The sequence below is a fragment of the Anticarsia gemmatalis genome, chromosome 14, assembly GCF_050436995.1.
Source record: "Anticarsia gemmatalis isolate Benzon Research Colony breed Stoneville strain chromosome 14, ilAntGemm2 primary, whole genome shotgun sequence".
Lineage (NCBI taxonomy): Eukaryota > Metazoa > Arthropoda > Insecta > Lepidoptera > Erebidae > Anticarsia > Anticarsia gemmatalis.
Genome location: NC_134758.1, coordinates 8,814,325 through 8,830,620, shown reverse-complemented (window position 1 = coordinate 8,830,620; position 16,296 = coordinate 8,814,325). Strand labels below are relative to the sequence as shown.

General features: G+C 34.9%; 1 protein-coding gene across 8 annotated transcripts in view; it reads left to right on the top strand.

Annotated features, from left to right (window-relative positions):
• LOC142978355 (uncharacterized) overlaps positions 1-16,296 on the top strand; it is a 262,256-nt gene that overhangs the window by 237,707 nt on the left and 8,253 nt on the right. For all 8 annotated transcript variants that reach the window (XM_076122768.1, XM_076122769.1, XM_076122772.1 and 5 more), the window contains 3 exons: positions 12,431-12,544; positions 15,140-15,303; positions 16,060-16,238. In XM_076122768.1, coding sequence (XP_075978883.1) covers positions 12,431-12,544; positions 15,140-15,303; positions 16,060-16,238 — 457 coding nt within the window. The remainder of the gene's footprint in view (positions 1-12,430; positions 12,545-15,139; positions 15,304-16,059; positions 16,239-16,296) is intronic.

The window sequence follows — 16,296 nt, the reverse complement described above, 5'->3', positions numbered from 1 at the left end:
AAGTTGTAGTAATTTTTCGTGTTATATGAGATTTTTATTGCTTCCTGTATAGTTGGTATGGTTTGACCTCTATAGGCGGCTTTGTTTTGGTGTCACTTTTCGTAGATCAATCTTAACTGTACTGTGACAGGTCTTAATAACCCACAATTTCTAGTGCTAAAAACACATAGTTCATTTTTGACTTAGCCTTAAAAATTATCTTGCAATAAAAGTCAATCCTTACTTTTATGATTGTTTTAGACATCTTTCAGACGAATTCTTTATACTTAGTCTAGTAAAAAGGTCATAGCGAGGTGTCAAGAAATTATCTAGAAATAAAAATATTATATTTAAAAATTAAAAGTTATATACATTATGAATATGTATAATGTTTGTAAAGCTTCATATTTATTGACTAAGTATATGGTTTTACTCTGTATTTAACTCTGCTAAATGCGAGATATTATAACCGTTTTACAATACTTATTGATTTTTAATAACATTGAAAATGATATTGTACAATTTGCTTGAAGGCAAAACTAATAAACTTGAAGCAATATTTTTTGTTTATGTTTATGCTCATTCAGGGCTAACAGGCCTGACATTGAAAATACATATTTGGTCGTTTATAGCCAATACAATTTATTTAAAATATAAACATTCATTACCAGTTATTAGTAAATATTTACAATTAAATAAATACTTTTGTTTTTGAGTTTATCAGGATTGTTATTCTCTTCGTTATAATCGTTTACGTCTCGGAAAAATTGAATAGCAAAATAGTAAAGGGAGATGCTTAACATATTTTCGAAGAGTTTCGCTCCTTTAATAAACATTTATTTTCAAAACTTAAATGTAAACAAATATTTAAAAGACAAAGAATTTATAAACATTTGCTTTACTCGAGGATCAAATTTATTATATTTTGGTTGAATCTTCTAGCAATCAGTCTTATCAACAACAACAATGTAGTTCGCCATAAACAAATCGTATCAGCTTTGCCCTACTTCTTACTCAGTAAAAAAGCTTCCGTTTAAAAAACTAACAAGTTATTAACCCCACAGTTGACGCCAATGTCACGCTCATTGTAAAACAGCCACGCCTGTACGAACTGCTAATACGAGTTCAAATCGCGTGTACCTACCCCAAATTACTTTACAAACTGCTAACATTTAGCCGAAAATGTTTCACGCGATTATCGACCTAATTACAGAGGTAATTGTGCGTTGTTAGAGAGTTATTTCCGCAACAATGTATATGTTGACAGGTCACGGTTTTTTCACTAGTTAAAATGTTAACCTCAATTTCCTTTACTGAGTTTTAATATCGTCAAATAAGTTTATCCTATAAATACACCCACCCCTATAGGAAAAAATCGTGTAAATTAGAAGTTGAGAGTACAAGTACGAAAAGTTTATTAAAATTGTCAATAATACTCTTTTATGTAAAGTAAGCCTACGTTCGTTTTACGGTATATAAATAAGTTATTTGATAGATAAAGGACCAGTATATGTACAAAATAATTGTCAATTGAACTGATAAGCAAACTCATACTTATTCAATAGTTGTGAAACCGGGGTTGAGTCTCTACGCATCGATCACTAGCCATAGACGTTTTAATTGAAAACTCGTCGATTTATGAACTTAAGACGATAACGTTTTAAAAGGCCTGTCAAAGTATTTCCCATCAATTGGAAAAGACTTGCTTTTAGGGAACGTGTCCAGTTGATTTTAATTTTACTTGATACTTTTGTAAAGTGCTTGAAAGAGTTTGATTCTTGAATCTTGATAGATTGAAAATTAATATGCTTGTTTTTAAAAAGGGTTTTGTTTAAGGGGATAAGCCATGAATATTAAAAAGAGTGATTAATGTACTTTAATACTAGACTTTACATTCGAATGAAGTAAAAAGGAGAGAAATCAGTACTATGTTGTATTTTACGAAAATTCAGCACGTACTATTCATTTAAATTTGTTAAAGTTAACTTCTTGATCATCTTCAATATTGAAAAGTTGTGTCTTAAAAGTACAACCTAAGCATAACTAAAAGTAAAAATGAGGCGCCCGTAGCCAGTTGCGCTCACCGGTCGGTAAACGATCTGTGGGTTAAGCAAACCTTGGCGCGGTCATTCCATAGATGGGTGACCGCATAGTGGTATTAGAACAGGGCGTCTCCGTGCTTCGGAGGGCACGTAAAAAGTCGGTCCCGGTTGTTGTCAATTAAGATAACAGTCGTTAAGCCACGTCAAAGGCCTTTGGGCGGCTTGAACAACTTTGACACTAGGTTGACCACTAACCATACGACAAGAAGAAGAAGAAAGTAATAATGCCTAATAAATAAGGAGGAAACCCTCATCGAACATTTATTGCTTACCTTCAGATTACCACAAACCATTTCCACCTAATCCCTAAACCTTTACTCAAACAGTCCTCCCTAAAGGAACATTAACGAAACATGATTCGTCCCAAATCAATATAACGTGTTCCGCGTTTCAATATTGTCGTGCAAATACAATTTCCCACAAAATGGCTGCTCGATTTCCCGATTTATCATAAATATGTGTCTCAAAACTGATATTGGAAAGGATATTAGAATAGAATCTAGCGAGTATGTAAATCAAAATTTTATTTTTGATACATACGTAACATCACGCTTGTTTTATTTGAAGGTTTGGACAGAGTTGTTTGGAAACATATGATTTTAGTCATATATGATAGCAGACGAACCTTTTGTCATATACTGGGCTCGATACCAAACTCCGGACTACTATTCAGAACTATTCTAATGTAAATTAGAAAAGACTAAAGGCACTTTACCCGACCAGGGAAGGAAACCTGGGACCTTATGTTCAGCAGTCGCATACATTACCATCTAGACCAGAGGAAGTATTATAAAATTTAATATATCGTGTTCGTAAAACTCGTATGTGATAGATGGCGTTATAAATGTGCTGTATGGGGTCTTACGATTAAATTTCATGGTGTCACGTTTTTCATGTTGGTGTTACGACGAACGATTTATGGGTTATGAAAATTCATGAGAAAATTTCCTATTGCTTTGAAGAATTCACGGAACTTGCGAGGTTATGTTTATGGTTCAAATGTCAATATAATTTATTATATGATAAAGTATATTAAACGATCTTCTTCGCGTAGAGTAAGAGCACAGTTCAAAAGAGTTCATGAAGCAAGTAAAGGGTCTATGAAAAGGTGAGTTATAGCCTTGAGTAGTATTTATGCATAATGCAACGCAGCTTTACTAGACACTCTTTACGAATATATAGGTACAAAAAAAATGTTCAAGTTCTATAATAAATATCCCATCATGATTCCAACTATTTGAGCGCAGCTAAATTTGGTAGCTGTCGATACATTTCTGGAATATCATTAATTTATAACTCGCAAAATTACTAAACATTCTGGTAACATTTCTGCAATGTAGCTCTTTATTAGCTATCTGTAAAATAGGTATCTCATCAGTTTCGATAGTAAAGCTAAAACGGTACTACGCGGGTCGTCTAGTTATTTCTATCATATTGGAAGAAATATTCATATTTCCGTCCATAAAATATACGCAAACACATCCACCATAATCCGAAATCATTTATTACTGTTCCATTTCGTATTCAATATAGGGCCGACATTCGCGAATGTGAAACCTTAAGGTTCAAAGAAAGTGCGTGGTCATCACTCCCGCCCTCTAGCGGCGAACATTTGTTAATATTATGGTAATAAAATCAGCCAGGCGGTGCTTGCTATAACCTTAGCCAAATAATGGAATATTTTAATGGAAACGTTAGACTTTTGCTTGTAAATTATATTTGTTGTTTTATAATAGCGTTTATTCCTGTACCATAAACATTCTTCCATGTTATGGGATATGAGATAAAAAATACATGCACGTGCTTGTTTTAAAATGTCATTAAACGACCTTCATACGAGATTTTAATCCCTCACGACCCAATTTTATATTTATTAAGCTCCCTCATGTCTGTGCATCTGCGGGGTTGGTTGAAATTACTCTTACGTTTTTTTTTACTTGATTTACGAAAAAAATCGTAATTAAATCTTTTCAAGCAAAAATACTAATTACGAAAGTACGAGCTCTCCTTTTTGTATGCTTCATAGATTGCATCCTTACTCTCACTATTACTTAAATTATACCGACCTCCAAATGACGGATATAACACTGTGTCGGAAATTGCGAAAAATATCAAACTTGACCTCATAACCTGAATGTTTGTAAATGTTGAAAACAAAAAAAAATACATATTATTACAGGTTAGCTACAGTTAGTAAAAATATAATTGACGAAATTATTTAAATGCCATTGCGACATTTTAAATCATATATTTATTTTGACTCGTAATAATTGCACGAAAGCAATTTTGTACTCAAAGAAACAACCTATCACGAATGTTCGGAAATGGATTTTAATTTTAGCACCTACGTGTACGCGACATTTATTCGCTCTTTGTAGTATTTAAGTATTTATCAGTGTTTAATCTTAAAGGCTTGTGTAATATGAAAATAAGGTGAAGCAGAAAATCCCGTAACCTTTGCCGAGCTTGTAGGGGTTATTGTCATGTCATCGGTAGTTGACGCCTAAGGTCGGCCCCAAAGTTCAGCCTATTTTTAGCCTAACGACATTACTATTTATAGCGCTACTCTAATACCGCCATGACCTTTCATGGACTTTTGTTTCAAGCTTTACTGTCATTATCTAAATGGTCAAAACATATTCTGGTTTTCATAAACACCGTGTTATTTGGCATTTCCTTCTACGACGATAGCTCGCTATCGAAAATTAAATTCATATTTAATCTAAAAGCCAACAATTTTTGATGAAAATTAACGTTTTTCCACGATTTACAAAAATATTCCCGTTATGCCGGAATGGATTTATCCTGTATTTACTGAAGCGACAAATTGGATTTGTCACGTTTCAGGAGAGCATTTTATTAGATCACGTGACAGCGCCATCTATGTTTGTCGACGGAAATTAAATGTGCGCCAGTAGTGCCGCGGGCGGCAGCACCGGTAAACTCATTACTTTGCGCGCGAAACGTCTCTCGCACGTGTTTTAATTCGATTAAACATAAAATAAAATTGTTTTATGAGTTTTAACACGTTTTTACGATATATTTTTTAAAGTTTGCAATCCAATTATCGGTAGCTGGAATGATTTTATGTTATTACTCTGAGTAAATTAAAGCCCCTAGTTGATAGGATACCAATATCCATAGAGTATTGAGAGTAACGCAGTATATTTTCCTATTTATTTAAGCCATAGCAGTATCAGTTTTAATCATCATGTTTGATAACAATAAAAGTAACCATCAATATTAGGACTGGCGAGAAAGGAAGTACTTAAATCATATATCCAAACAAGAAAAAGAAAGCGACACTGACCTTTATCAAACAGCCATCAATACTATCATATCATCCTTCCGCATTGACATTTCATCGCAATAAAACAAACATACAGCATTCTAGGTCACATTTGCCTGCATAATTGAAAGGGTATCACGCGTCTGTGCCCATAGACGGTGAATGCTATAACCCTGCCATATAGGGTGGTGCATCTATGAGGTCGCGCGTACACTGTCCCAGGTGCCTTTGCTATGTACCTATGTAATATATTATATACTACATGACGTTAAAAGACTAAAAGGTCGAGGATTAAAGCACTTAGTTGTGTTTTTTTAGGGAAGTGCTTTTGTTAGGAGATTTCAAGTTTAAGTTCGTTTACGTAATGTGTTAGTAACGTTGGTCTGAAATTACAAGGTACTTTTGGCTTAAAAGGTATTAGTTCGGAGTATCTATACTAATATTATAATCTATACTAATACTAATATTATAAAGCTGAAGAGTTTGTTTGTTTGAACGCGCTAATCTCAGGAACTACTGGTCCGATTTGAAAAATTCTTTCAGTGTTAGATAGCCCATTTATCGAGGAAGGTTATATATCATCACGCTACGACCAATAGGAATACGAGTAAAAAATGTTACAAAGACGGTGAAAATTTTCACCCATTCTCTCTTATGTGACGCAAGCGAAGTTGCGCGGGTCATTATTAATAAAGTTATGAGTAATAGAAGGTAATTGATTAATTTGTATTATCTTAAGAACAAGGTATACGTGTTGAACATAGAAAAGTAATGGTTCGCGTAAAAAACCCGTTATTCCTGTTTAACAACTGGTCATATTATAAAGAGATAAAGTTTATTATCAAAGAATGTTGATCTAAGAAACTATGGATTAACAAAGGTTAGTTTCACAATATAAATCAGCAAGTTCTCGTATAAAAGCAAATGCAGAGCAATCATAAATCATAACACAATGGATTTTGTTGAATGGATAATTTTCTTATATTGCCTTATGACCTTTTCAGCAGTAGTAGTATCAAAAATGTTACTGTCTTCCTAAGTCTTTTAAGCTATGATTAGTTATACAGTGCTATCTTTTTCACTCATAAATAGTTTCAAAATGTATTGGAAGTGATAACTGTATAACCAATTAGAGCTTATGCGACATCTATTTGTAAGACAGCTAGTACATAAATTACTGCATAAATAATACATTTGAACCTTACATAATAATGAAGTTGTAATAATAATCAATGCCTAGCCACAAAGAGTAATTCTATACGAATCTGTTACCAGAGTCGCGTCTGCGCGGACACCTTCGTGACACTTCGTTAGATAAGGCTATGTACAGATATAGAGCCTAGAAATAAGCATAGTTAATGAAATAAAAACTATAGACCAATATAATTCATAAGAACCTTTCAATTGAACTGTATGCATTATTCTTACTAATATTATAAGTACGAAAATTAACTTTGACTTTGACGATACCGTTTTCGATGAATTGTTGTACAAAAAATATATGAGACCTGAGAAAGGTCACGAAAAGCGATTATTCTTTTTGAAATTTTAATATATTTTTGAAATAATATCTTAACGGTACTAGTAATAGCACATAATTGATAATGTAGATAGTAACTGTCTCTTTAAAGGTGGAACAACACCTGCATTATTGACAAATAATGCAACAGCCATGCGAACAATGCTTTAATGCGCGTGCGCACCCATTGTAAATAACGCCGCTATTTACTAAATTATTAATATTCATCACATAATTGTGATTGAGGTAAATACTTGCATTTAATTATGCGTAACATACTGGGATAATGAATTGACATGTATTTTCCTACAATGATACTCACCAGTCTTAACGAAGAGGAGTTGTGGATTAGTTAACAACAGCCGCGCGGAACGGTCAATGAGGTTAAGCCATGCTTGCCGCGGTTGTTCTGTGGATGGATGATCATCTTATAGTGAGTAGTGATTTCCTCCGTGTTTTGGAAGGCACGTTAAATTGTGGGTCTCGACTGTCATTTTAAAAGTTTCTTGACAGTTTTTTAACAGAAGCTTGAAAGTCTGACAACCAGTCTTACCGAAGGGTATCGTGTTTTAACCCAGGTAACTGGGTTGTGGAGGTCAAATAGGGAGTCGCTACATGTAAAATACTGGTATCCAGCTGCATGCGGTTAGAAACCAACTTCTACATAGTTGTTAGAAAAACTAGGTGGTTACATTTACTAGGTTTTAGTTATGGTATAATTACTTTGTTGTTCAAATGATTTCGTAACTTCCAAAATTTGAGTCATAGAGGATCGATCCAAGATCACCACCTTGACTCAAATAGTTAAACTGTCGTTATAGAATTTCGTTTGGCACACAAACTGTTCAAATCCATCAACGTATTACATCACCACATAAAATTGTCTTCTACGTCTTAATAAAATGCATCACATTTTATATTAATGACTCTTAAACACACCTAATACATACAATATGAATAATGCACACATTCCGTATTGCCTTTTTTGTTACTTATAAATTGTGTATAGTCAAGTGAATTTTGTGTTTCCGACTAAATTAGCCGTGTCCGAAACATTCTTTGGATATTATAAGAGTTCTCGCTTTGAATCAGATGCATGCTATAATCTTTTAATTACGTTATTTATGAATGCTCTCAATGTGCCATCAACAATACTGCATACATAAAAACATAAATAATATATCAAATATAAACTTACACTTTCGCGATTCTTGTTAGTGGAAGACATGTTGGTAAATGCGAACGAACGCAAGAATTATATTTAACAAAGATAACAAAGATACATCATTCTGACATGGAACAAGATCTAAAATAAATTAATTTAATAAAACGTGTAATGAACATGATCTGTGGTTCGCTTCATAGTTTTGTATCACACTCATTAGTCAAACAGTGCCAACGGAACGGTTATGAAAGTGCTCCACATAAGTTTTGGCTAGAAGCTAAATCTAATTATAAATTTTGGCCACTGCGAACTTAACACAAACCCAATGACGGCGATTTTAACAACAGCGGCGCGCGTAAACGAAAATATTTAGAGCGCATCATCGTAAATCGCAAGTGTAAAGGGATCATTATTTTAATTTACGCAAAACGAATAAAGACTGCAAAAACCAAACGTTCAAAGCTTTCGAAAAAAAATATTTATCAAACTGCAAAAATAATCGGCGATCTGTGACTAAAACAAGATGATGAGGCACGAGTAAGGCACTTTATAAAAATAAACAGTAATTAATATGTGAAGATATATACAAATTACGTCTACATTATGATAATAAACTTGTAAACGAAGTTATGAATACCAATTAAAAGTTATAAAACAGTGCTGTGTGAATATCAAACAGCAGAGCTTTGTTTAAATAATATGCATTTGACTTTCCATGATAACACTTTTTAATTCTCACGACATCTGTATCCGGTGTCGTTAGTCGCATAATGCAATTAGATATTGTTTGTAGAATCGAGGATTCGTTTATACAGTAAAGTCACATCTGTAGGACAGACAGACTTAATATCATAGCAATACTAACTAAATAGTTTAAGATCTGGTCCTAGAACAGTACCTTGTGAACTCCAGTAGCTGGGTTTATGATATGAACATTTTGACTCATATTCACACAGGTATAATTTCCAGGAAAATAACCGGATCGTTGAACATACAAAACGCAAATCGTTTTTTGTTTTAAAAACATTGTTTGGTTTGCACATGCATCGCTGATGGTATGGCTGGCCGGTTAGACGCACTGGCACCGTCAGTTGTTTTGGGCCGTTCGTCGCAAGCGCGCGCGCATTTGCCTCGACGATTTTTGATTTAAAATCGCACGTAATATTCGCGCGAAAATTTTCTCAAACGATTGTCAGACCATTGTGTGTAATCGGTAGTATTAAGGATGTGGGTGTTGTGTTATCAAAAATACTTATTAATGTCCTTAGTTTTTTATCACCGGTTGTAATTTGTTTATCTGATTCCGTCTAAGTTTCATTAGCTTTTCAACACAAAGAATCGTTTCGATTACCGTATACGAATGTTTAATGAAGATTAATGATAGTTTGTACAATTTTGTTTCGAGTTGAATTTTGTTATTATTCGCGGGAAGTGCTTCGCTCTTTATCATCGTTTGCTATCGTAGATATCGTACTATCTTTGGTTATGACCTTGTAATCTGTAATAGGTTACCGTAACTCTGTTTGTGGAAATTCATATCTCATTACGTGTACTTTCATGGAGAATGCCTTCATCAGATAATAGTCATTGTTAGTGTAACTGTTTATTCATAACGACACTTTCGCTCCTTAGCCTCCGTCTCTACTTTTGTTAAACATTAAATTATTCTTTGTGTTAGTTTAAAGGCATGTAAACATTCTAATTCTCAACGTACATATCATTTGTATTCAACGCGAGTTGGGTATTCCAATTTGGACGCATATTTGTGTGTCGGTTGTTGATAGTATAATTGTGATGGATCCGTCCTATATTGACCACACGGTGCTCTCTATTGATGTTTATTAAGCCCTAGTTGACCACTCTGACGTATTGCCATGTATCCAGCTAAATAAATATAGGTTGTACATCTTCCTGTTTGTCACTGAACACGAGTCAGCAAACCTAATATTATAACAATTTAAATACTTCTCGTGAATTAGCGTCAGTGAGTTTTTGTCCATCTCCGCATTAGGTGTGGACAAGTTAACATATTTGGTGCAATCGCGTCGCGTCGCCGGCGTTATTGCGTACTTTAAGGTGATTAGATAGAATCAGATCTGTCGCAGCCTAGTTAAAACATTTTATAAGTTTCCTGCTCTGCTACTAGCAAACACTTATAGGAAAATTCACTAAGGCTAACTTCAATGGTTATTGCTGTTATTATCATCTATTCCATACACCACATTATAGCGTATAAATTGACGTAAGGTTATGATTAAACAGCTGGTTTCATTTGCATTATATCCTTTGCCTTTTATTAACGTTTGGCTCCGTCGTTGATTTTCTAAGATTTTCTTCGATTTCCTTATGTTGTAAGGTCAACACGGTACTATATTTGGGTGTGTTGTCTCTCGGGTCAAGGTTCCTCTCGAGCCGATAGTACCAGCTCCGGCGCTCCTATGTTATAGGCATTTTTCATTATAGCCGATGCGTCATTGTTGCTGCTACTGGTTGTATACAATGTTTACACACGTTCTAGGACCTGCGCATGAGTCACACGTGCCGCGTCCGCCGCCAGATGATAATGACGACCGATCTCAGTGATCAGTCCGTTTCTGTCTGTCATTGTACGCGCTTTGTTTACTTACTATTATAATTGATTTATTTTCACGCCAATTAATGTTCTTCTCTTATGTAACAGTGATTTCATAGTTAATTAACCCAGTGCCTTGCCTTTTATTAAGCGGTAGTTAGTACTCGTTGCCAATAAAAACAGTGTGTGAATCTTGTGTGTAAAACGTTATTGCTCAATTGACTCCTCATTACAAATGGAGCGCGAAGCCTTCAAGGATTGTTAGTGAACAACATGGCATAATATCGATCTCATTCTGGACCGTGAAGTGATTATAAAATTGTTTACAAAATGTTTCTCGAAACTATTGTTGGACTTGGACTATTGGTGTTCTTACTGTGGAAATATTTATTACCAAACAAATGTGAGCAAATAAAGTATAAAACATCGGAACACGTTCAACCTGAAGTTACACAACAAAATGAAAAAGAAGTAGAAGTCGAGAGTTTAAAAAACAAACCTAATTTTATAACTGAGAAGCAAATACAAGAAAGTGTAAAAGAACCGCAAATTGTAAATACTCAGAAATTTGACCGTGACCAAGAAATACCAAGCAAGCCATCAAATGAGCCATTAAATGAGCCATTGATTACTCCTAGTTTATTGCTAAAACAACGTCACGAAAAACTCCTTAATAATAAATTAGCCAATCGGGAGAGTCCGCCAAAAGAAAAACTCGCGGAATTTCTAGAGAAGACTATTTTGAGCGATGACAAAATACAGTCGATTATTCAAAACCTGTCTCTAGATAAGACAGAAATACTCATACATGAAGAGCCCGTTAAAGTATTATATCCCACTTCTAAAGATATCACAGCTCTTCCTAAAGAGGATGGATACACTTTAAGTGAAAAGGCTTCACAACAGCAAGGCGTTATTGATGAGATTGCTGACAGAATAAAACGATTAAATGCCAATAATATTGTAAAAGAGCCTAAGAAGCTTGTCGAGCGTTCCGAACCTTATGTAGAAAATAAAACTGAAGAAGAGAAACCTATTTTAAAACGTATTCAAAAGCAAGCAGGTTTTCCAACGGGTCTTAACTTTGGTTCAGTCATCGGCGAACTGAAGAACAAGACCAAGAACGGAGGACTTAAACCTGTTTTCAAGAAGTTCGATATTGATTTTGTGGATAATACACAGGCGGGTTTCTTTTCTTACTTACTTAAAAAAACCAAACCAGTTTATTCTAAAGCCAGGGTTACCGGATACTTACAATGCTGATTACCAAAATGAATTATATTTCCTGCCCATCTATAATGATTTGTTTTGGTAATCGGATATTGTGCGAATTTTGTGTTAAATCATTAACATTAAATCACACTATTTCATTTGTGCAACTGAAAATAATTGGCCATTATCTTGTACTAACGAATTTGTTAGCAATTCAATGAACGATGATGATTTCTCGACGCAGATATTTTAAACTTGTCAATTGTGTTATAATGCCGGCAGATTTATCAGTCCGTAAATGTGGATCAAAATGTAACGTAATTATGCGTTTACGTGACAATGGGGTCTTCGATACGCAATAGAAGGAAGACGCCATAATTATAATGTTTCGCACTTTTTTATTTATCAACATGATGTCTTAATTATAATCTAAGGTGTTACGCTGGCTTTGTTATAATAAAAACCTGCAATTTTATGGTTCTTTTGCATGTTGTAGTAACTTAAAAGTGTCTCTTATTAAACATAAATATTGCAGTAAGCAATTTGTAGAAACATTAGCAATGTTACTTATTGCATATTTTGTTTGTTACAGGAATCTCTAAATGCCACGGTAGACGACAAGAAAAAGGTGCACATCGATGAGAACGAAATTGGTTCTGGCAACATATTAGCAGACAGAAGAAAGGAACTAGAAACTGCTGCTCAAGTAAGTCGTAAACCTTATATCGTATGATCCTTGAATACATTTTAATCAGTCCCCGAGGCAGGTCCACAATTCTCAAGCGTTATGACTTGGACGCTTTTCAACAAAAATAAACTGTGGAATCTCGTTCCATTGTTTTTTTGTTGCATATTTATGGAGACACGAGCCTAAAAATAGAGCAGTGTAAAAATAACAGACGTTAAGTAACGATACTCGTATACAAGATACGCTATAAATTGTTGATTTTTATTGAGAAGACATCATTCGTGGTATCCCGAAATCCTGTGATACTTAAATATGTAGTTTGTTTTGTTCAATATTTTCATACATCTTATTAAGCACACTTTTCATTTTCATAATTTCACAATTACACTTTTCAAAGTACTGCTTTTTACACTCGATGATCGCATAAAATTATGTATGACATAACGTTGTTTTTTGTTTGGAATATATGGGATAATTATACTTAAGTAGTTACGTGATGTGTTAAATCATTATGAGTAAACCTACACGACAATTGTTTAATAAATCGTAAACATAATCACTGTTCAATGAAAGGCAATAGGTCAGTTGACTTTACCTGTTCGAGGCATGAGGTGAAACATTCATCGTGATCTTACTTACTCACGTGAGAAATGCTCGCAGTGTTTCTACCCATTTTTATGAGTCGGATTACGTTCTTCATAAATAAAGTCAGAAGTTTAGTTAGTTGCAACAACTTGCAGAAACCACAAAAAATTTACCTGCGTATGTATCGGTGTTTTACATCCGGAGGATTTTTTAATGAATGAACAAACATTTCTTTTACATATCGCCCGTATTTTTTTTGCCGTAGCCTTTATTGCGCGGCGCGGCAAAATTCAATGTTTGTTTAATGTTGACTCTACCTGTCCACATGTCTTCATATTTATTTCTATCTTTCTTTTGACATTCTCTTTCTAGGTCACACCGCGATGCTCTTACGTTGGTTTTTGCATGCACGATTGCATTACTCGTCGTGATTGCACGATCTTTCCACGTAACAGTCGTTTTTTGCCAGTGTCGTCAAGTGCCATCGCGTCTATCATTACACCATGCCATTTATTTATTTGTTCATCAAGTAAAACATATAAATCTTTATACTTGATGAAATAAATGCTAAAGTTCAGACCTTGCGTAAATTGCGTAAAATCGCGCTTTAACTGCAACGATTCGGTTGATATACGGAATGCGGTTTACAAGTTTACAACGATTGCTTGACCTCTGGGCCTTTCCAATGTGAGCTTTAATGTGAAACAAAACATTTTATTATCGTGTTAATAAGTGTATCCTTTAGTGCTGAGGGTATTTAAAGATCAAGGGCTCAATGGGTATTTCGAGTGGGTAAGGCCATTTGGTCGGCTGTATTAGCGGCTATTCGAAGCGTGAAGTACATCAACATTTTAGCGTAATTTTAGTAGCGTGCTGTAGATATTGACCTTTGAAATTTCATCATTTTTAATTACCGTTATAATTACAGACGACTTTACGTAGCCTATTTTGGTCATATATGGCAGAATAGAGCCACATTTCCTTCTACACGGTTTTAGACATATTGCAATTCTTAACAAATGTCTAATTCTGAGTAAAACTGATGGATTTTACGCGTCTTAAGGACAATAAGGAACCGATATATTCTTTGGCAATTATGTTTCATCGTGACCTTAGCTGCGAATAATGCACAAGTGCGAATATTGGTAATTTATGAGTAAGTAACCACAATGAATCACGGGCAGCCGATAACGCTTGCGTACACCGTGTTTCAACGCAACGGTGTATAAACCTGTGGTATATAAGTTAATGCTTTACAGTGATTGGACATGATTTAAAAGTACTTTATAAGGCAATACGAACATAAAAACTAGCAATGTGTTCTCAGTGACTGTGCTAAACATGTCCAATTTATGAGATGAACAATCACTAATAACTTACATAGTCCGGCATGAATTGTAAGTCAATCTTAACATTGAATCTACAGCGCCTCTAGTGCATTATAATTCAACTAATTTAGTTTAAACGGCTTTTTTTAATCTGTCGTCCTAACTTCAAACACTCGCCTCGGTTTGAAGTTAGGACGACAGAAGTTCGATGTTATCGCGTTCTCGTTACTGATACTATGTGCGTGCGTTTCGCATCGCGTTACGTTTTAATGAAGTTTATTTAATGCACTTATTTACACTAAGTCACAACGGTAAAGTGATTAACTGTTTGCGTTATTATTTTATTTTGGTTTTGATTTAATTGTACGTTTTCCCTTAACTATAATAAATCGAGGTAAACGAAACAATCGCTATTGTAGACGGTTACTTGTGGTTCTCTGTAACTAGTGGTTTGAAAATATAATACTTGAACATGTATATGATAAAATATTAATAATTAGGTACTTTTTTTAAATTTCTAAGTTCTCATATCTTGAATTATTTTATGTATTAGGTGTTACATAAACTGTAAAAGAACGACCACAAAGAAAACCTATTACAGCGTTAAATTGACGGTAAAACACTTTGAGAAAAAAAAATGGTAACTATGCTAGGGCTCACACTTAAACGTTTTTAACAAATTACATTGCACTTGTTTCAGGGCTGGCGCAAGCGTGTACCACAGAGTGACGCGTCCTTATTCACGGTAGCGGGAAGGTTAGAGCGAGACAAAGTGGTGACGTCGACTCCCCCCATCACACCGCCACCTGCGCCCGCGCCCGTCGTGGTCGCATCGCCTGGGATACCGCCACCTACTAAGTTCAAGTGAGTAACCACTTACGTAAGGCTTCTTTTCTGAATGATGGCTTGATCAATTATTGTATCAACCACATTGTAAATCTTTTGGCGATTGAAAAGAGTGGTCGTGAATTTCTAGTTTCGTGAGTAGTTTTTGCTAGCTCTTCTCATAAGGCTTTACCCCTTTCCGAGCTAGTGCTGTAGCTAATTGTAACGACTATCATAAGTGTCAAATTTGACCTAAATGATTTGATTTTGATTTTGATGCTAACGTAAATCCATTTAGCCCTATTATTACCCGGGCCATTTCAAACGTGCGACTTAATTTATCGGAGTCTGTCACTCGCACTTACACACTGTTAAATTCATTTCATTCTTTTGATTACGGCGTAGTTCGCACGTTTGTAACGGACTGCTTATAGTTACTTTAAGATTAATGCTTTTTGCATTGCATAGGATTCGGCAGTTTTCAATTTTGGTTCGCTAATTTAAACTAATGGTTTTCGAATCTATATGTAATAGTTTACTACCCTATAATTACAGATCCACACGTACAATATTTATTGCTTTCGGTATCTTTACATCTCACGCGCTAACTCACAATAATTTAACTTCACCATTTAAGGCTGCAATTATCCGATACCCGATCTAAGCAGTGTAATACCTTCATATTTTACGAGTATAAATCCACATTGAAATCTAGAAGCTTTATACAACTGCAAATAAAATAAGTACAACACAGATCTAGAGTTACAATATCTATAATGAAACTTTATACCGCAGATCTCGGAAGCAGACGTCCCCTACCAATGGCTTCGCATCCGGACCGCTTCGATCCGCATCGTGTGCCGTCGTCAGCGCCGCCGCAGTCGACTCTAAGCCTAAGGAGACGGCGAGAATCGATCGAGAATCGTTCAAACGAAGTCACTCGGTCAGCGAGAGCATTAGTAGGGTCGACGAGAGTGAGTATCTAGATTGTAATTGATATCATTTCAAGTACGTATTAGTTATGTATTGTTT